Source organism: Lissotriton vulgaris, chromosome 5 (assembly GCF_964263255.1).
Source record: "Lissotriton vulgaris chromosome 5, aLisVul1.2, whole genome shotgun sequence".
Lineage (NCBI taxonomy): Eukaryota > Metazoa > Chordata > Amphibia > Caudata > Salamandridae > Lissotriton > Lissotriton vulgaris.
This window is the reverse complement of record NC_141693.1, coordinates 451,633,055-451,655,611: the sequence shown is the minus strand read 5'-3', so window position 1 is coordinate 451,655,611 and position 22,557 is coordinate 451,633,055. Positions and strand designations below refer to the sequence as shown.

At 45.3% G+C, this 22,557-nt stretch overlaps 1 protein-coding gene across 1 annotated transcript in view; it reads right to left on the bottom strand.

The window, feature by feature from the left end:
* The window catches only part of RCC2 (regulator of chromosome condensation 2), a 119,707-nt gene that overhangs the window by 64,957 nt on the left and 32,193 nt on the right, over positions 1–22,557 (bottom strand). The window contains exons 8-9 of the mRNA XM_086921883.1: positions 8,673–8,839; positions 8,250–8,430 (exon numbers count right to left, since the gene is read on the bottom strand). Of these exons, the coding sequence (XP_086778009.1) occupies positions 8,250–8,430; positions 8,673–8,839 (348 nt within the window). The remainder of the gene's footprint in view (positions 1–8,249; positions 8,431–8,672; positions 8,840–22,557) is intronic.

Below are 22,557 nucleotides of genomic sequence, written 5' to 3'. Positions count from 1 at the left end.
CTTAGAAGAAGCTATTGAGATTGTTAAGGCTATAAAAAATACTGACTTATGGATAAAAGAAATGGATAAATGCTCTGGTTCTATAATATCAAAAGATAATGTAGCAAAAGAATTGGAGTCCAGTATAAAGTCTCAAACACAAGCATTTGTTGATGAAACTAAAGTTGTTAAAAATGTGGGGAAGTTGGATTCTAAAAACAATAAGCCGTCAAATTATCATCCTCCAAATTATCGTCCTCCTAATTTTGTGCAACAAAGTAACTCACGTCTTATGAAATGTTATAGATGTGGATCTCCAGGACATATTGCATCAAGTCCTCGTTGTACAGCTAGAAATGCCATTTGCAGAGGATGTGGAAAAAGGGGTCATATGGTTAAGGCTTGCAATGCTAAGACTCAATATGTTAATGAGATTGATGACTCTTGCGAAAATGTTGAGAATTTAATGCTGTGTGTAGATGGGCTGATTTTGAGTGAAGATTGCCTTTGCGCACAAAATCCTATTTGTCTTGTTGATGTGGCTACTGAAAGCACTGATAAGCTTGAGAAGCCGCATGGTTTAATCAATTTTGATTCTAGGGATCCTACTCATTCTCGAACTAGAAATGTTAACATGTTGGTTGATTCTGAAAGCCTTTATACTTTGTTGTCCAAAGATATGTATGTTGAGACTTGGGACGGTGATGTGGATCTCAATTCTTGGACTCCTCCAGATATAAGAGCTGTAGGATATGGTGGGAAGACCATTGTCATTTTAGGTCTCAAGTGGATGGTAATCACTTTTCAAAACAAAAAAGTATTTGGGAGGGTGTATCTCACTAAGCAAGGGTCTAACTTGCTTGGCGTCACCAGAAAGACCTAGGAATTGTGCTGAATCCCAATGCTTCTGAACCGGTTTCTTCATTCTCTGTTCTTAGTATTGATACTTTTGAAACAGATGTTATGAAGAAATTCCCTAATGTTTTTACAGAAAAGTTAGGAAAGTTGAAGGGATTTTCTCATAAGATCATTCTTAAGAAAAATGCGGTGCCTGTGGTTCATAAAGTAAGGAATTTACCACACTTGATGAGAGAACCCCTGAAAGTAGAATTAGACAAGCTGTTAGATCTGAAGATTATAGAACCTATTGAGGCATCCGAGTGACTCGCCCCCATTGTAGTCGCACCCAAGGATGGTGGAACCAAAATTCGTCTCTGTGTAGATTTACGCGACTTAAATAAGAATATTTGGGTTGATAGGCAGCCACTGCCTAATATTTCTGAAATGTTAAGTGCCATGGGTGGTGGTGTGACATTCAGTGTAATTGACATGTGTGCAGCTTACCACCAAATTGATTTAGACGAGAAATCAAGACACCTTACCTCGTTTGTAACACCACTGGGGGCATTTCGCTATTGCAGGATGCCTTTTGGGTTGGCTTCAGCCTCAGCGGTGTTTCAGAGAGTGATGGAGAAAGTTTTAAGAGGTATTGAGAATGAATTATGTTTTCAGGATGACGTATTAGTAGTTGGGAAGGATTGTCAACATCATGATAGGATTTTAACACAAGTTTTAGAGCGCATGGAAGTTAATGGTCTGACCATAAAAAAAGAAAAATGTCAGTTGAAGAGAGATTGTGTGACGTATCTAGGTCATGAAATATCTGGTTTAGGTATTAAGCCAAAAAAAAGTATAATTTCTGCAATTAATGATGCTCCTACACCAACAACTAAAGATCAGCTAAGATCCTTTTTAGGATTAGCTGAATATTGTTTTAAGTTTATTAGAGGTTTTTCGGATGTGGTTGAGCCTTTAAGGCGTTTGATGAAGAATGGTGTGGTTTTTGAATGGAATCAAGTATGTGAGGATGCTTTCAAGCGCATGAAAGCAAGAATTCTTCATGCACCTACTTTAGGTCATTTCGACGTTAAAGCCAAGACTTTGGTTACCACTGATGCTAGTGCTGTGGGACTTGGGGCTGTGCTCTCTCAGATATCTGATGGTGTGGAAAGAATTATAGGTTTTGCCTCTAGAAGATTACAAGGTGCAGAAGTATCTTACTCAGTTATTGAGAGGGAGGCTCTTGCTTGCAAGTGGGGAATTAAACATTTTAGATATTTTCTTTGGGGGTTGCCTTTCAGAGTGCGTACAGATCATAAGCCTCTCGTGCATTTGTTTAAAGGAGGGAGAGGTTTGGAGGGTAATGTTACCCCTAGAATATCGAAATGGATTTTATCAGTGCTTGACTACAACTTTCAGATGGAGTATGTGAGAGGAGAGAAAAATGTTATTGTGGATTGTTTATCCAGAATGCCTGTAGACTTAGTAGATCTGGTAGAAGTTGATGACCCTGTAATTAGTTGTGATGAGATTCTTGCTTTTGATAAGAGTGATAGGGAGTCTGCCATGGCTGATGATCAAATAATTCCTTTGGTTATGAAACATGTTTCTGGGGGATGGTCTAGGGAATCCTCTAATGACATTCGCTTGAAGGGTTTTTCTAATGTAGAAGCTGAATTGAGTGTATCTGATGGTAAATTGTGGAGGAGGAACAGATTGGTGCCACCGTGCAATCTCAGATCAAAGAATATGAATATAGCACATGAAGGCCATTTGGGGAGGAACATGACTAAGAGAAGGATCCGCGAATCATATTGGTGGCCAGGGATGGATGGTGAGATTGATGAATTGGTTAGGAATTGTCATGCGTGTGCTGCTAGCGACAAAACAAAAGTCATCAGGCAGCCTTCTCTTTCCTGCGTTGAGTTTCCGGTACGGCCCTGGGAGAAATTAGCGATTGATTTCTTAGGACTGATTTCCAAATTGGGTACTCGGAATAGATTCATAATGGTTCTTGTGGACTATCATTCTAAGTGGTTCGTAATGGAGTCCACTGAAAGTATTGACACAAAAAGAGTGATAAACTTTTTGGAAAGAACATTTTTAAATGAAGGTATTCCAAAAACTTTGGTATCGGATAATGGTGTGCAGCTGGTGTCGAGACGAATGAAGGAATTTTTGGATGGCATGGGGATTTGTCATGAGAAGGTTGCGTTGTTTAGGCCACAGGCCAATGGCCTTGTGGAAAGGAACAATAGATTGTTGATGGAGAACATTCAGTTATCCTTGGCGAATGGTTTGGTGTGGGCTGAGGAGCTTAAGAAGATGGTCTGGTCTTATAGAATAACTCCACATTCGGTCACTGGTGTCTCTCCATTTGTCTCTCTAAAAGGGCGTGAGCCAGGTTTGAAGGAAGTTCCAGGTTGGCTGAAGAATAAAGAATGTGTGTGGGTCGACCGATCAAGTGTGAAAGATTGTGTTGTCAGTAATCAGCGTGATTCTACACATTTGTACAATCTCAGGATGAAAGTGAAAGATTTGAATATACATGTTGGTGATTGGGTGGTGACAAAGAAATGTGGTATTGTAACTAAGGGAGAAAGTAAATATTCTCAACCTAAACAAGTAAAGTTTGTGATGAAAAATGTTCTTATCCTAAATGATGGTTCTGCTTGGAGCTGTGGCAATGTTGCAAAGTGTAATGCTCCATAGATTTTATTTGCTCCTGTTTGCTTTATTTCTTATATGCTTCATTTGTACGTTTCTTCTGATATTGTAATGGGGGAGATGTGTTGGGATCTTTGCTTCTTGGAATAGTGGGCATGTTGCTAGGAGGTTGGAATGTTGTGATATGAATAGCAGACAGTACAGAGGAAGCTGTGGAAGGAGCTGGAGGTCTCTTTACTTCTAACTAATAAAGACTAACTTCAACTATCTACCTTGGATTGAAGCCATCTTCTTTACACATCCCTATACAGCAGGAGTCGGACAAAAAAAAACAAAAAAAAAAAAAAACAAAACAGACAAAAGTCTCAAAAATAACCGAGTCAAAAAGTGACTGGGGATACTGCTCTCTCCAGATCGGCGCTAGCTGGCGCAGAAAAAGAAAGAACTGACGTCAACGCGCATGGGCGCGTCTAAGTAGCTCCAATGACGTCATCTCGGCGACGGACCCCAGCGACATGCGCAGAGCGGCACAACGCCTACCGACGCGCAGGGGTACTGGTGACAAAAACTTTCCAGATCCAGTCTGATGCCTGCGGGTAATTCTAAGGCAAGGAATCTATCGTTAACGTGTTTCTTTCAGATGGTTCACACAATGTAAGTGCCCATAAAGACAGAAAGATGGCAATTAATCAGATTTGAATCCAATATAACTATTTATCAAATATACCCAGATCTATAGATCTGCATCCCAAGCATACATATAGATCTTAATCTGAAACTTATACCGAAGAGAGAAGCAATCGCATCTCAATACTTTTTTTTAAGCAATATCATTTTTATTAAAAATCTAGCATAACTACATCTCAGCATGTGTAAACACATGCAACACACTTAAGTAAACTCTGTATATACACATTGATAAACAGTACTGAAAAACCGGTTCCAAAGTACAGTATACACGCCTTGAAAAATCTACTCACAAGTGAAATTTTAGCAAGTCGAGCTTTTTTTAGCACTTACTCGATTCTGCTGGTGAGTAAACATAAGCTGGAAGAAACAGGTGTTCTGTTCCTTCAGCAAATGAACGAGCAAATAAGAGACCTTTAAATCTCGTTTTATCTTGACTTGTTTGGGGACTGCTCAAGTATAGAGATCAAATGTCAGTTGCATTTTTACTAATTGTTGCTTATGTGTTCCTATTAAATGGTGTTAACTTTTCTTTCTCTTAGTACAGAAAATGCTTTTTGTCAAGTGAGGTATCTGACAATTATGAAACAAAATGCAGTACAAAATCAGTTTTTTCCCTAAAACATTTGAACAGCTTGTAAAATGAATAGTACAAGTAGATGAAGAATTATGAAATAACATTTTGTAATTCAGAAGTGTGATGCAAATAAAAATTTGAATTGGAGGAAACAAATCAGAACACTTTACATGGTGATGTGCAAATGGCAAATATTTGCAAAAACGAATTCCAAACATTGCACTCTATAGTTTTAAAACCACGTCCGTGACAAATTCTGTGGTCATTTCAATATAAAATATGCTGATTGCAAATAACAGTGGGATGCTACTTTATGCTTTAGTTATGTATTTCTTATAAGTGATCGTTTTAAATGTGATAGTTTTTAAACATGATGTGAGACACATTCCTGGCCAAAGTTCTTTAGCACTGCTTACCCTGTACATTGGCTTGCCGACATGCCAACATATTCACACAAAACTGCTTAGTAAATGTGTTTAGTGTGTACCAAGTTGCTGCCTTAGAAATGTCAGCTATGGGAAGGCAACCTAGAAAGAACATGAATGCTCCTATTTTACGCCTAGAATGCGCTCTAGGAGGTATAACATTATTTTAGCTTTTGCATAGCTAGTTTGAATGCATGTAAAAATCCATCTTGAAAGACCAGATTTAGAGATAGGATTGCCTTTGTGAGGTGGAGCAAATGCAACAGTTGCTTTGCCTTGAAAAAACATCTGTTGTCCTTTCAATACAGTGCAAAAACGCTCATCTGACAAAGTGTGTGAAGAGCTTTTTCTGCTACAGGATCAGGTTTAGGGAAGAACACAGGTAACAACTGATTATGTAATATGAAAAGCAGAAATTACTTTAGGGAGGAACTTTGGATTGGTGCAAAGAACTAACCTATCTTTATGAAGTTGAAAGAAGGGTTCTTCTAAGGTTAATGCCTGCAGCTCACCAACTCTCCTTAATGAAGTTATTGCAATGAGTAAGGCAACTTTCCATGAAAGGAACTGTAAAGGACAGTAATGGTTCAAAGGGTGGATCAATAAGTCTAGTAAGTACAATGTTAAGATTACACACAGGTGCCGGAGGTATTCTGGGTGTGATCACTCTTTAAGCCCTCCATAAAGGAGATAATGACAGGAACTTTCAACAAAGATAAATCCTGTCTGCTTCGTAAACACGCAGCTATTGCAGCAAGGTACAAACAAATAGAAGTGCAAGCTAGTCCATTTTGCTCTAGGTGCAAAAGGTAATAAATAATGTTTTGAACAGAACGATCTAGAGGACTAATTTTGTTGTTGTAGCCATGTCATTTTGCTAAGGAATCTTATATTGAGGGTCCTCAGAAGTAAGCTTGTGTTTAACTGGAGATTTAGCATGAATATGTCCTGTATGGGTTGATATAAATATTTTTCTGTTTGGGATCCAATTTGGGATGAACAATGTTTAAATTTGGATCAGAAGGCTAGGAGAGACAGTCTTGATTTTGGCACCAAAGGATTGGGTGCAGAGATGGACTTGCTTTGGTGAGTAGAAGATTTCGCCTCCAAAGTATGCTTCTGTTTCAGCGAGGAGTTTTGGCTTTGAACCAGGTTTGGTCTTTGAACTGGAAGGTTTTGGATCCGAAAAGGAACAGAGAAGGCCTCTTCTTCCGCTGCCAACGCCTCGACTCCTTCATGCTTGGAGTCTTCACCGAAGATATCCGGAGTGTGTTGCATTTTTCGACGTCAAGTGCAACAATCGCGAAAAGTCTTTTTGGACCGAAACGATTCACAAGCGTCAGTCGTTATTGTGTTCAGGAGACATACAAAAGTTACACACTAGATTGAGTAGGTGCAAAGGTAATTAGCGTGGCACAGAGGACAGAATTTAAAATTGAGTCCGTTCTATCGCCAGAAGGCTGGACCGACACATTAGGCCCGAAGGCCACCCACAAAGTCAATTGAAAATGAAGGATTCGTTGACCAAAACAATACGCATAGGAGTGGGAAATGCATACGAAACAATACCGTCGACAGTAGAGTGCATTGCACAAAGAGGGGAACCCAAAGAACGGTTTTGAACCAGAGAACAGCAATACATGTCCGAACCGATGGCAGAAAATTATTTTTATCTAACAATGGACTCGATGCCCATGTGCACTATCGCTAAAGAAAAACAACTTGCAAACATCAGCACCCACCAATAGATGGCAGGAGTATGCTAAGCATGTGAATCTACAGCATACATACCTCGAACATGCATCTACAACCAACACATGCTATGAAAGGTCTGCTTTCAACATCGATAATGCTGCCAGATTTTTAATTCATCAGTAAAAGGAACTGTGTTCTGTGAAATGACAAAATCACGGGGTAGATTAAGAAGAGGTACTGGTTGGTAGTACTGAAGAATGTTAACTTCCCATTACATCCTGTGACCGCTGAATAGATGGAAGTTGTATGAAATCAATTCCCTCTTCATTCACTTTTCCAAAAGAAGGAATGATCTCAAACCAAAGGATCACTAAGATTTTGAAAGGCAGCAGCAAAAACCCTTCCAGGGTTGTTAAGTGAGGTCAAGCTTAAGTATAATCTAGCTAAAAGATAGTCAGAAGAAAAAAAGTGTCCTTCTTCGAGAGGAGTCCAGCCTATTAATATACAAGAATGGGAGACTCAAAAGGGAGAGGGCATGAGAAAGTGCCAGCAAAGTGTACATCAAAAAGGTTCTCCTCCCATTCCTAGAGGCTTAGCACTTGGTGTGTCCCCTGAACACTTAAACCATAATATCGACAGGGAAAAATACCCCCCCCCCCCCAAAAAAACCAGGCAAGTCTAGATTTCCAATTCCTGACTACGCTCTACATACATCTTCAAGGTACGAAGATTTTGAGTTACAAATTATTAATCTACACTTCCATTTATGCACTTTCAATATTTTGCTCCTCAATATATTTTTTTACCATGATATTGTTGGTGTCGATATTCAGTAGTACCAACCTAGTGATATAGTCGGAGCAGCTACTACAGAGAACCAATCGTTCTTATAAATAGATAGCAAGCTCAAACATTTAGCGCCTCTACCCCACAAACATTTGTTTGTGTATGCGAACCAGTCATGAGTCCCTCTCAACTCCTCCTCCTCTTCGGGTGAATTAAATGCAGCAGACACTACCCTCCTAGAAAAGGTTACCAACTTTGGGGAGTAAAACCAAAATTTACCAAGATTAGAGAATCAAAGACTGCACATCACTGCAGACCAAAGTTTTTCTACGTTCTTTCGAAGTTTGGTTTGCTGTTGAAACAGTAGCGACAGGAATAAAAGTTAAAAATTTTATTTAGTCTCTTCGTCTTTTTCCTAACAAACTAGTCAGTAGTGGCATTTTATATCCCATTAGTGTAGTAGCTCACATGTCAGAAACAGGGCAAAGGGAATGAAAATTTATGTACCAGAATACTAGTGTCCTCTGCCTCACCAGTATAATATGTTGGAAAATTAAGAATTTGTTGAGCCAAGAAGAAAGTGTGAAACTCACCCATTTCACCAACAGCAAAGGAGCAAGTGGATCCGGCATAGATCTGCACAGCACCACGGCCAGGAAAGTCGAAGAGCTTGACCAGGCGTGGCACCATCTCATCTTTTTGCTCTGCGTGGCCCAGGCGGCCATACCCTCCGAAGCCCCAGGAGAAAACCCGCTTCTGAGAGTCCAGGACCAGCTGCAGACAGGAAGGAGAGACTGAGTCAAATGCAGATTACACAAAGAATGAGAATAAATTAAAAGAAATGTGTTCGCTAATCAGTGCACAAAAGTCACTGGATTGTAATGCTTATTTGGGAGTTAAGTGGCTGAAGGGGATCCAAATTGTGCACTAGGTGAACTGGTGCGTGTCCAGAGATCTCCAGAAATGATGCAGATCAAAATCGCTAGGGAAAGCTGAATATATAAAAGCTTACTTACCGCATGGTTGGTGCCACACACTGCATCCCGCACAACCACATTGGGGACGGGCAGCACCTGGCCATCTCTGGTCTTTTCGATAAAGATGGGAACACGACGTGGTATCTGCTCACAGTCATACTCTATCCGATTGGCGCGAGCAATAAACTTCCCATCTGTATTGTGACCTGTTGAGAGAATTTTTTTTTTTTTTAAAACATCGAAATTGGCAAAAAGACATGGAAATTCAAAGAATCAGAAATGTAAACACTTCCAACATAAATAGAAAATGTATTCTGCATCGGATATGCAAGAGAGATCTCTACACAGCCCCACAAGCATTTAATATTTAGAGTGTGCTGGCATCATTTAATTACAAATTAGAGAGTGCTACAACGGTCAATCCAAAACTAAGACTATTGTAGGGGAGCAGTGAATTATATATGAAGGTAACAAACGGAAAAAGCAATACATCATCTACTCACTGTAACTACTATGGCGGCAGTAGTTCGCTTTCATAGAGCAGTCTACCAAACAAACTTAACTTGGATGGATGTGATGAGTGAGAGAAAGTGGCTGTATATATACTGTACCAAAGTAAGGTACAGTGTGTATAGAGTCCACAAACCCCAGAGGTATAACGGAGGCTAAAGTCAGGTCTGACCTTACTCTCTAAAGTGGAAGCTTGGTCGAGCAGTAAGGCAGTACCAGAGGACAGTGAAAAGCATTTGTTGTACACACTCAAGTCAGCAAAGAGTTTCACACACACGCAAGAACTGAACTCTAGGCCAATTGTTTTTATATCAAAAGATATAGTGGTTTTATTCAAAGTATGCTTTTCTCAATGCAAGTACTCTCAGGTAATTACTTTGCACAGAGGCAATAAACTTTCTAAACACAATGGGTACAGTGGTTGCAGTAGGCAACACAATTCAACATGGAGCTCAATGGGTTTTTCCACATAAATGTAGCTGATTACTTTATGGATTACTTTTGTAACTCCAGGACTGGATCCTAGATTCATTCCTGGGGGCTAGGCTGGAAACAGTTTAGTAAAAACGTTTTAGTTATTACAATGATTTTTAAAGAATATAAAAAGGTATTTTAAAAGTTGACAAACTTTTCAGTGAAAAACTAACAAGGTTATCCAATGGAAGGAAATTCAAGTCACAGGTAAAGTAGGTTCTCGTTACTTTTGTAATCCAGGACTGGACTCCTGGGTTCAGTACTGGAGTCTCTACTTTTCAGTAGCTGGAAGGATTTTTAAAGAATATTTGTAATTTTCAAAAGTAGACAAATGAAATTTCAGAGAAAAACAATGGTTTCCTAGGGGAGAAAACTCAGGTTATGGGTAAGTACTGTTAACATTACTTTTGCGGTTCAGTACTGGGCTGTGAGGTACAGTACTGGCTCCTCTCCTGATTTCAGGTGAGTAATTCAAAATTATTTACTCTGCTAATTTTAGAGGAATATTTTAGAGTTTCAAAACTTCCCATTTAGAAGATTCCTCGTGGTCTTGGATCACTCTGGCACGGGCCAGGCTTGGCGGGTGCAGAGTGGGCTGGATTTGCGGTTCCTGGCTGGCACCAGGGGGGGTTGCTGTTGGGGCGGAGCCTCTGCTCATGGGAATCCCAGTCTGTTAAAGGGTCAAGGCAGGCAGGCCCTCTGGGTTGTCCAAGGTTGTTGTCCACAGGAGTCGCCGGGATTTAGCAGGAGCAGATTCCAGGGTCGACAGGCCGATAGGGCTGAGGCCAAGTTAGTGGGCGTTGTCTTGTTAGCAGCTGCACGGCAGGTCTTCTTCTTGATCTTCGGTCTTCTTTTCTTATCGGGATATGAGGAAGAAAGGTTCAGGGAGCCCCTAAATACTGAATTTAGGTGAGTTACAGGTAGGGCAAGGGCAGGGACCAATAGGTCCCTGTCCTGTGGTGGGTACACGCCCTAGTCTGCTCCTCTCCAGTGGGAGGGGGGGCAGGAGCCTAGCTGATTGGGCAGGGCTCCCCATCTTCAGGATGGCCGGAGCCCGGGGTCGTGCTTCACCTCGCCTCTCCCACCTGAGGGGTGGGGTTGGCACAGGCTGACACACCCCTTCCTGATGTAGGGTCTCTCGGAAGTCTTCCCGCCAGAGTGGGGGGTCAGAACTGGTGGTGGCCAGTTGCTGGGTACAGCAAATGGTCTGAGAAGCACAGAGGCGGCAGGCCTTTGAAGCTTCCACCTGCCCATCCTGGGGAGGAGACCTAACACCTCGTTCAGGATGTGCATTGTTGCAGGCCCAGGAGAGCGGTGGGGGGTGGGGGGGAGGGGAAATCTCCACCCAGGGGTCCAGCAACATGTCTGCTGTGTGGCAGCCTCAGGCCAGACGTGGATTGTAGGTTAGGTTTTCAGGGGGCATCTCTAAGATGCCCTCTGGTGCATTTTACATTAAATCTCACACTGGCATCAGTGCAGGTTTAATGTGCTGAGAAGTTGGATACCAAACTTCTCAGTCTTCAGTGAAGCCCTCCTGGTGCTGTGGAGTTCGGAATGGCGACCTCCCAGCACCATATACTCTTAATGGGAGCACTGCATTTACAGTGCCCAGGAATGGCCCTGGGTACTGTAGGGGCACAGGGCTCATGCACCTGTGCCCACACCACTGGTATAGAGCACGCAGCTAGAGGGGTGACTTATGTACGCCAGGGCAGTGGATTTGAGGGCATGGCACAAAGGGATGTGTGCCATGTCGACTCTGTTTAGTTCTGTACTTAACACAAAACCTTTAAGATAGGTTGGTCTGGTCTTTAAATATTGCCACTCACCCTGGATACCTTGCCCCAAAACACTATAGTCACATACCTAGAGTATCCATGGTTTAACAACTCGGTCTGCTGCTTTAATATTTGCATCACAGTTTCGAGTAAATGTCACATACCATCCAGCGTGGCAGACCGGTATGATAAAATATAAGAGTTATGTGGAACTTGATTATATATCCACATCACACTAGTATATTTTATATGCACGCACAGGTTACTGCTTGAGTAATTCGGAGGACAATGTTTTTTGATGGTGGCCTATTCAGAATAAGTTTAGGACTGCCGACTGCATTTTAAATTGTTGGTTTATCTTTGAACTACATTACTCAGAATTTTTGGCGAGACCTGTAATACCATAGGTCGTTTTTTATAACAGTCTAAAATTTTGGCATGTTTTTTCCTGTTTTTTCCAATTTTTAGACTATCTGTAATTGATCTTCCTTTACATACTTCTTTGATCATTACCCAGTATCTCATGACGTGATGGTACCGGGGTTGGTCGCGCACCATTGAAGCCTTAACGAAGGAGACATTTTTTTTTGCAGTTTGTTATATTTTTTGTTGCGCTTTTCCAACAGAAGACTACCTGCAAGAAATCGCTGTATATGTCTTATACCATCTTTCACACGTTAGAAGATATCGGCATAGGCGTGCGTTTTTGCGCGTGGAATAAGTATTTCCCATAAAACGCCCGATGACGTCATTACATATACGGGCGGCAGATTAAGGAAGAAGGAATGGTATTCTTTATAAAATGGGATGTATTCACCCCATCGGTACCTTCCCGACGGCTGGGCTGACAGTCTTGATGTACCGACTGAGAGGTGAGTCTAGAACTGAATAGTTCAGAAACTGCTACTGCTCAATGTGTGCATTGTCCATCAGGTGTGTGCGCGATCGCGATCAGTTACCGGGAGAAACACTTGGTGAATGAGATCGGGGTGAATCCCACAAGGGGATATTACAAGCCGTCTCAATTTGCAAGCATTTGAGTGTCGCTCACTCGGTCATGTGCTAAATCTATGGGTACATTAAGTTCAAGCATGTTGCCAGTTTAGCGTAGATAAAGTTGAGGCAAGCTATGATGTATGCTGAACTAGAGGTCACCACTTGGTAGTGCCACACCTTGCTACTGTTTGGATACCCCAGACTGTATATAAAACACTTTTTGTGAGGCTCAACCAGTTAAAATGCTCTATTCAGAGTTTGGGTGCGTGTTTTCACCATGTTTCCCCGCATAACCGAAAGTGTTGGTTAACTTGTAGCAATGAATGAGGCAAGGCAATACATAGAACGGTGGGACCTAGGTCAATTGGTTCCGCATAACGAAGTTAAGTCAGTATGACATGGGAGAGCGTAACCATAGAGCTTAACATCAGTGCTCTACTCCCTCTCCATATAAAGAGATGTCTGAATAACAATACAAGCCATACATAAATTATAATTTTTTAATTCTGGGTGACCGACAGTGGATGCATGTTGTGGAGAGCACAGTAATATAGATAAAGGTTGTTAAGAAAGTTAGAAGACCAAATTTATTTAAGGTCCTATTCTTCACTTTCTAGAGCGGTGCCTTCCTTTTTTCCTGAGCTATTGCCAGGTGAGGTGAAGTAGCTTCCTTGTCTAGGTAAGAAATATAAGCTTGTGATCCATTATTGGAGTATGGGAGCTGGCAATGTTGTTGCCAGAATCTTGGTAATTTTTGATACCCCTGTATGGTTTGTTGATTTACTTTGAGACACACGTTTTTATTATTATTTTTTGTAGACATCGTCAGTCATACGATGATTAAGGAAGAAAAGTACACAAACAAATAAAAAAAAGTGATTCTGGTTGCATCATTGCCATCCATTTTGAATGTACTAGTATGATTTCGTTTAACATGAAATATTTGCTTTTGACACTATTGCAGTAGCAAACATTGGGTGGGTCCTGGCGAAGGCACCGGACAGAATGATGTCTAGATGTGCTGAAACATGTTGACCACTTTAATATTTTAGACAGCTATTTGGTAAAACTGTCTTTTCTTGTTAATTGTGAGGGACATCAATAAAGATATGGTCTGTCGCAACTCAATTTTAACTTCACTTCTCACCCACACACTGTACTTAGTTCCCATAAACTCAACTACTCTCATCTGGTGGTAGCTTTAACAACTATACCAAAACATCCTCAGACTTCCCATCACTATGATACTGTTGTAAAACCTTAGAGTCACAAGTGTGACTGAAAAGAGGAGACCCAGATGATTAAGCATGTCACCAGGTTTGGTGAGTGATGGGAATCAGGAAATGTATTTAATATTTTTCCTTTCCTTTGCAGCGTTTATCTCAGTACTGTCTTTCTTGCAAAGAGACAACCTTTGGAAGGAGGCCTATATCCACAAGGCCTAGCTTATTAGCAAAAAATGAACTAAAGGGGGCTGGACAGAATAAGTCTGCAGCATGCTTACACACTGAGCTAAGGGCTATTAGAAACAGTTTTCAGAGTGAGAAGCCTTATGTTGAAGTTATGCATGGGCTTGATTGGAATCGGAGTCATAAAGTGAGGACCATATTTAAGGGAGGACCTGCCATTGGATAACACCACACAAGCGGTTTCGCTTTATGAGAACAATATGCTTGTGTACACCAGATATGTGGTGGCAGACTACATCTAGTTATCACAGGGCCTCACTGCCTGTGGATAAAGCTAAAGTTAAAAATTAACCTTGAAAAATTACATGCCTCCCTGTTGGCAAAATAAAAACACACACCGACCAATTACCCTTGAAGCACACAGTATACACGGGGGCGCTAGGTGGCGCACAAACAAAATGGTGCACGCCTGTGAGGCTCTAGCCCTGCAGAACCGAAAAACACTCATGTCTATCCAACATCACCAATGAATATTTTCTGCTCTACATCACCAATGAATATTTTCTGCTCTGAGTGATAAAGGAAGCCCTTCCGATTCCAGCGATACCTGTATTGTGCCGCTTGCTGGGTGTGCTGGGCCGGTGAAATGTGCGAAAGATAGAGGAATGAATATGCTACTTACTAGTATGCATCTGTTCTTGGCATGTAGGGCTGCTAACATTCATATCTTAGCATTAGATCGCCGCCTAGTGTTGGGTCCGGATGATCGCACATTGTTGTCCTGGAAGAGTCTTCGAAGTATCCTGAGATAGGTGGCTCCTCCCCTGGACTACAGTGCGCATGGGCATCGGCTCCATCCCCAGATTGTTTTTCGCCATTGTGGCAGAAGATGGAGTGAAAAGTGTAAATGATGTCCATGCTAATGATTGAATACAATAGTATATCTGCAGCTGCGACAGGCACCGGGGAGGAGGGTGGGCGATATGAATGTTAGCAGCCCTACATGCCAAGAACAGATGCATACTAGTAAGTAGCATATTCAGTTCGAGGCATGTGGGCTGCTAAATTCATATCTTAGCATAGAATACATAGCAGTCCCTCCATCAGCGGCGGTTGCCCGTGCCAGCTGCAGAAACCTGAAAAAGTGTTTTGAGAACAGCCTGTCCTACAGCAGCTTGCTGCTTGGAATGCACGTCAACACAGTAGTGTTTTGTAAAGGTATGTGGTGTAACCCACGTGGCTGCTCTGCAAATGTCCTCTAAAGGAATGTTCCCTAGGAAAGCCATGGATGCCCCCAATTTGCGTGTGGAGTGCGCCCTTGGGGGTATTGTTAAAGTGCGCTTGGCCTTGTGATAACAAATTTGGATGCACTTAACAATCCATCTGGCTATTCCTGCTTTGGAAATCGGGTTGCCTTTGTGTTGTGGTGAGAAGGCAACAAAAAGCGGTTTTGTTTTCCTAAAGTGTTGTGTCCTGTCTATGTAGTACATCAACGCCCTCCGTACGTCTAACGTATGGAGCATTCTTTCCGCCACCGTTTGTGGGTTTTGGAAGAATGCCGGCAAGTCTATAGTTTGGTTGAGATGAAAATGTGACACCACCTTTGGAAGGAATTTGGGGTTAGTACGTAGCACTACCCTATTTGGATGAATCTGAATGAATGGCTCTTGTATTGTGAGCGCTTGTAGCTCACTAACACGCCTCAGTGACGTAATAGCAATCAGGAAAGCTACTTTCCACGTTAGGAATTGTAGTTCACACGAGTGCAGTGGCTCAAATGGTGGTCCCGTCAGTCTGGTGAGGACCACATTGAGGTTCCACACCGGAGCTCGCGGTGTTCTTGGGGGAATGACTCGTTTCAGACCTTCAAGGAAAGCTTTAATGGCAGGCACTCTGAAGAGAGAGATGCTGCCTATTCTGAAGGTAAGCTGCGATGGCGGATAGATGTATCCGAATAGAAGTGAACGCTAGCTTGCACTTGTAAAGATGCAACAGATAGCAAATGATGTTAGGGATAGATGCATCTAGCGGGTTGATGTCATTGGTCGTGCAGTAAATGACAAAACGCTTCCATTTTGCCGCACAGCATGCTCTGGTTGTTGGCTTCCTTGCCTCCTTGATGATGTCCATGCATTCAGGAGGTAGGTTGAGGTATCCAAACTCTAAGACTTCAGGAGCCAGATCGCCAGGTTGAGCTGTTGCGGATCTGGATGCTGAATTTCTCCATGGTTCTGCGTCAAAAGCCTGGGCGTGAGGCGCAGTCTTTGATGCGGTACCACTGAGAGTTCGAGGAACGTGGTGTACCAGGCCTGGCGCGCCCACGTTGGAGCAACTAGGATGAGTGTCATCGAATGTTGCCTTAGTTTTTTCGCCACCAGTGGTATCAGAGGTGTCGGCGGAAAAGCGTACGCAAATTTGCCTGACCAGTTCATCCATATCGCATTGCCCTGCGATTGCGGGTGTGGGAACCTGGCGGCGAAGCTTTGGCATTTTGCGTTCTCCCTTGTGGCGAACAGGTCTATCTCTGGATGACCCCACCTTTGGAAGTACGGCTGGAGTACTGATGGATGTATCTCCCACTCGTGCATTTGATGGCTGTATCTGCTGAGCAGATCCGCCATCTGATTGTCCTTCCCTGGGAGGTGTTCTGCCATGAGGAAGACGTTCCTCTGAATGGCCCACTTCCACATGCTCTGAGCCAGATGAGACAGCTGCGGTGAGTGGGTGCCCCCCTGCTTCTGGATGTAGTACATCGCGGTCATGTTGTCCGTCCGGACTAACACCACTTTGTTGCATAGATGTACAATGAAGGACTTGAGCGCCATGAAGATCGCCATCAGTTCTAGATAGTTGATGTGCATCTTCTGTTGCTGCGTCGTCCATAGTCCCTGCACTGTGAAATTGAGCAGATGAGCTCCCCATCCCTGGAGAGATGCGTCCGTTGTCAGGATAATCTGTGGCACTGGCTCCTGGAACAGTCGGCCCTTGCAAAGGTTGTGTGGAGTCCACCAATGCAGAGAGTCGTATGCCCGACTGGTAACCAACACTAGGTCTGTTAATTGTCCCTGAGCCTGTGTCCACTGATTTGCTAAGCACTCCTGGAGCGGGCGCATATGCAACCGTGCGTGAGGGACTATGAAGATGCAGGAGGCCATCATGCCTATCAACTGCATGAACACTCTCGCTGGAAGTGAGTGTTGTGGTCTGAACCTTTGGATTAGAGACTGCATGCTCTCTATCCTGACTTGGTTTGGTTGAGCTTTGGCCGTCAGGGTATTGATTGTCGCACCTAGAAACTGCCGGACATGTGCCGGCTGAAGATGCGACTTAATTCGACGAGAAACCCAAGTCGTGAAGGAGGTGAATGGTAGTCGACATGTCCGCGGCGCACTGTTGTTCCGACTTGGCTTGAACGAGCCAGTCGTCCAGGTAGGGGTAGACATGGATGTTCTGCCTCCTGAGGTGCGCTGCCACTGTCGCCAGGCACTTGGTAAACACCCTTGGGGCCGTGGTGACTCCGAAGGGTAGGACCTTGAACTGATAATGCCTGCCTTGGATAGTGAACCTGAGGTATTTTCTGTGGGACGGGTGTAGTGGAATGTGGAAATAAGCATCCTTGAGGTCTAAGGTTGCTAAGAAGTCCCCTTGGTTTAACAAGGGAAGAATCTGTTGCAGTGTAAGCATATGGAAATGTTCTGACAGTATATACAGGTTGAGTGGACGGAGATCCAGAATCGGTCTGAGAGATCCGTCCTTCTTCGGAATAAGGAAGTACAGGGAATATACCCCCGTGCCTTCCTCCCCCACTGGCACGAGCTCGATTGCTCCTTTTTGCAGCATTACCACCACTTCCTGCTGCAATAAGTGCAAGTGCTCTGCGGACATAGGCCTTTGTCTTGGTGGAATGTTCGGTGGAGTGGATTTTAACTCTAGACAATAACCGTACTGGACAAGTTGTCGCACCCACCTGTCTGTGGTGATGTTGAACCAGACGGGCAGGAACTGCTGTAGTCTCCCCCCGACAGGTGTTAAGTGGTCGGGGGGCAGTGACAGAGAGTCACTGTTTGCTTGGGGTAGAGGAGCGTGAGTTGTTGTTCCCTTTGCCGCGTCCTCTGGTGCTGTTTCCTCTGTAGCCCCCCTTGTTCTGTTTGGGGTACGAGGATTGTGCTCCACCTCTAGAGAATTGTGACTGCTGACCCATCTGTCCTCTGGTGACTCCACGTGCACCTGAGCGACGAAAAGTATTGCCACGAAACTGTTGTGATTGAAGGGCCCCCATAGATTTGGCAGTTTCGGTGTCTTTTTTAATTTTTTCTAGGGTGGTGTCAACATCTGGACCAAACAGTCTATCAGGATTGACTGGTTGATTAAGTATGGTTGTCTGAATGTCAGGTTTAAACCCCGATATGCGGAGCCACGCCTGTCGTCTCAGCATGACGCTAGTGTTAATGGTCCTAGCGGCTGTGTCCGCGGCATCAAGTGCACACTTTATGGCCGCGTTGGAGATCAGTTGTCCTTCCTGTATAATCATTTTGGTGCCCTCTTGAAACTGTGGAGGCAGGTGTTGCACAATTTGCTCTAGGGTGTCGTAATGCGACCTATCATAACGTGCCAATAGTGCCTGTGTATTTGCAATACGCCAGAAATTGGCAGCCTGCGCAGCTACCCTTTTGCCTCCTGCCTCTAGCACTTTGGACTCTTTATCCGGGGGAGGAGCTTCACCCGTTGTTTGGGAGTTGGCCCTCTTTCGGGCATTTGCGACCACCAGGGAGTCAAGCGGCAACTGTCCCCGAATGTATGCAGGGTCTGCAGGTGCTGGTCTGTACTTTTTTTCAATACGTGGATTGACCACCCTCGCCCTGGTAGGCTCTTTAAAGATGTCCGCCGCATGCTTGAGGACCCCTTTGAGCATAGGCAGTGTTTTTACAGTTCTTTCGGAAACTGAAAAAGTGTCAAATAGAAAATCCTCTTCAACAGGGTCAGCATGCATGTCCACATCATGATTAGCAGCTGCCCTTTCAATGAGTGCATGGAAACCTGCAGAATCCTCTGTTGGGGATGCACGTGTACTGAAAGGCTGTGGGTCTTGTCCCACATTATGGGTGTCTTGGTCACCAAAGTCATCATATGAATCCGGCTGTGCATCTGGTTCATTGACTGGGAAAGTGTATTGGTCATCTTCACCATATCCCTCACCCTCAGAGGGGTCTGGAGACGGAGTTGGGCTCCCTTTTAGAGGGGACTGGATAGGTTCCATGAGGCCTGAGGCGTCCTGTGGATACTTTTTCTTCTTCAGGGGGATGAAATAGGAGTCCACCGGCTGTGAAGTTATCTTCCTTTTGTAAAGGGTCAATTTGCCTGTATCAGCGTCGATAAAACACTCCGAATCCTCTTCTGAGTCGAGTACTCGACCTGAAAGTGCCCCTGCCGTTGAAGAATCAGACTTCTTTGGTGTCGATTTTGTTGAGAAGGCCTTCGGAGCTTCTTTTGGCGGCAGAAGGAAGAGGAGTTTACTGGCAGACTTGACCGGAACGTCTATCGCCTTCAGTGGCGATGGCGTCGGCGCCGACGAAGCAGCGGCTTTCTCGCTAATTCTTTGTAGTGGAGAAGCGACGAGGGGCGTTTCATTCACAGTGGCCTTTGGCACCGACGAGGAATCCTTGACTTTGCCTTCGGATCCGACGTTCTGTTGGCCCTTCTGAGTCTTGGACGATGATGCCGCGTCCGCCGACCCAGAGGCCCTGGATCGATGCGCAGATGTGCCAGCCTTCGATCCGTGTGACTGCGACGGCTCTGTTTCTACCACGCGTCCGACCAACGTCCCAGTCGGAGTCGGAGCCGTGCCGCTGTCTTTGGCGGGTTTTGCCGGCGTCGCAGCGGTTGACCTGTGCGTGCCGCCCTTCTTAGAGGATCCCCCCTCTGGCACCGATTTCGACACTGTGGAATCGACAGATTTCTTCGATCTCTGTGGACCGGAGGTCGAGGGAGTCGATGAAGCAGCGTTTATTTGTTTTTGGTGGTACGGCCGCCATCTTAGGGACGCTGGAGTCCTTAAGTTTCAGTTTCGTTTTCGGTTCGGCCATTTTAGGTGTAGTCGATACCGCAGGTTTCAGTTTCGGTTTTGATACCGTCTGCGCAGCAAGTATGTCCGTGGCCGGGCCTGAAGGCGGGGCCGTGGCTTGCGCGACGGGGTCTTGGGTAAGGCCGACAGGCGATCCCGTGACCCGTTCTCTATGTCCGTAAACTTCGGGGCATAGCTCATCCCCTGAGCTATCTTCCGCGGCCCCATAAACCTCTTCGACGTCCCCTACCTCGTCGACGTTTTCAAGGCCTTGATCCACGACTCAGTTGTCGTCTTCCGGATCCGCCTCGACCTCCGTCTCGGGCGGGGAGATTTGAAGATGATGGCTCTGGTCCTCCTCTTCTTGCTCGTCGAAGATGTCGTCCGGTTCCGGGGCCGTTTGGTGGGCCTCAAGGCGCACCGCGCGCCGAATCTTGAATGTCTTCTTGGACCTGAAACTTGCACAGGCCCTGCAGTTTTCTTCGTTATGGTCTGGTGAAAGGCATTTGTTACAGACCGGGTGCACGTCTATAAGTGGGTATTTGGCCCCACAGAGCTGACAGAGCTTAAACGGACTCCGCTCCATGCTGGAAAAGTCGCTGTTGAGTCGCGATGAGAAGGCCTCGATGTCCGAAGAGCAAAACTCCGCTGATTCCGGCTCCGAGAGACGGAAGAACTCGAGACCGCACGCAAACAATACCGACGTAATAAATACAAGGCCTTTTGGCCGATTAAAGTTATGTTTTCTCGGTTCCGACAGAGAGACGTCGAGACCGCATCCGAACCCAATGGCGGAAAAAAACAATCTGGGGATGGAGCCGATGCCCATGCGCACTGTAGTCCAGGGGAGGAGCCACCTATCTCAGGATACTTCGAAGACTCTTCCAGGACAACAATGTGCGATCATCCGGACCCAACACTAGGCGGCGATCTAATGCTAAGATATGAATTTAGCAGCCCACATGCCTCGAACCCTCATGTTGAGTTACCTCTGGAGCCGACTGGCGGCTGCGAAGGAGCAGGAAAGTCCGGGGATGGGTGGGCCTCTGGGCTGGAGGAACGAGCGGTTGCTCATGGAGAACAGCCGCAGCCTTTGAAAATTGTGGGAGTGTAGTGAGGACCGGCAGTCCCTGGGGGGGGGGGGGACGGCGCTCTTGTGGAGAGTGCTCCGGTGCGCGGCTTGCTGACCCTTGGCCGCCTGGATTGCTGCTGCGTTGTTACCGCTGGGCAGGAGGGCGCAGCGGCCTGCCATTACTAGACCGCACGGCTGTGTGGAGACAGGCGGCACCCAGCGGCTGCACTTAAACTGCCTGTTGTGATTCTCTCTCCTCCCCCCCACCAGGCCTGACACAGGGCCCAGCTCCTTCCTACCGGCCCTGTGGACAGACACCAATTATTTCCTGGGGCCAGGATCGGGCGTTGCCCGAGGTGTAGGTGCCAGAAACGCCTGGGGATGTACTTAGCACCATTGGTAGACACTCCTGCCTGGAGAATGATGACCCCCATGCCCCCACCCTACTAGTGGGCACATTGCTCGCTGCTGGCCTTGTGACCTTCAGGAGTTGCCTGTACCCGATCGGAGGCTGCCATCTTGCGACAACTGGGTGAGACACCCCACAAACAAATAAGGGAGGGCACACTCAGGAACGGAGACACACTCTAGTCCAATAGCTAGAGACGCCTACATATTTGGAACCGGGACTCTGTAGTGGGCCCATGCTCGTACCCCTGTAAGGACCGCAGCGGAGGATTGCAATAGTGGTGGGCCCCACCTGTGCAATACCTCATACTGCGTGCCTCCCTGCTGTGTTGCTGTGGATTGTGGTGTGGCTGTTGGCGCACTTACCTCCCTTGCAGTTGTGAACTGCCTTGCACCCCCTGTACTCTGCGATCTCGCCTTCCCAACACCTCAAAAAGAACTGTGGTCACAGCTAGACATTGCCCTCCCCTCCGCTATCCTGTTGGGTGGCCGGCATCATGGGACGCACTGATGCCAAGCAGACCAAAATCCCTTTTGAAGCCCACAAAACACCTAAGTTGCGCTCCGAGGCCCATGAATACTCTGCTGCCCCGGACCCGCCTAAGGAATACTGGAAAGAGATCTTACTTGGTATGCAACAGAGCCTTACTTCAATTGACGCCAAAATAGACACAATGAAAACCAGGATGGACTCGGTGGTCACCAAGTTGGGACAGCATGAACAATGCCTTAAGGAGGTGGAGACTAGAGTGTCACATTTGGAAGACGTGCCACGCGAGCAGATGGAAAAGTTATTGAAAGTAATTGCCGATAAAAATTAGAATTTGGAGGCAAGTTCCCGAAGGAACAACGTTCTAATTCTTGGCCTGGCGGAATCCACAAACACGGGGCACATGGAGGATTTTATTGAAAAGCTGATTGTTGAACTCTTTGGCAGGGACGCCTTTTCGGCACATCTCACGGGAGAGGGCCCATAGGTCTCTTGCTACCCGCCCACCCCCGGGAGTGGCACCAAGCCCTGTGATAGTCCAATTTTTAAACTACAGCGACAGAGATACAGTGCTGTGCCTAGCCCGGGAGAAAAGACAAGTACATTATCCTTCTTCCCAGATCTTACACAAACAGTGCAAGATGCTAGGCGAAAATTTGCAGCAGTCAAGAAGAAACTACAGTCACAGCAGATCACCCTACGCCATGTTGTACCCGGCGAAGCTAA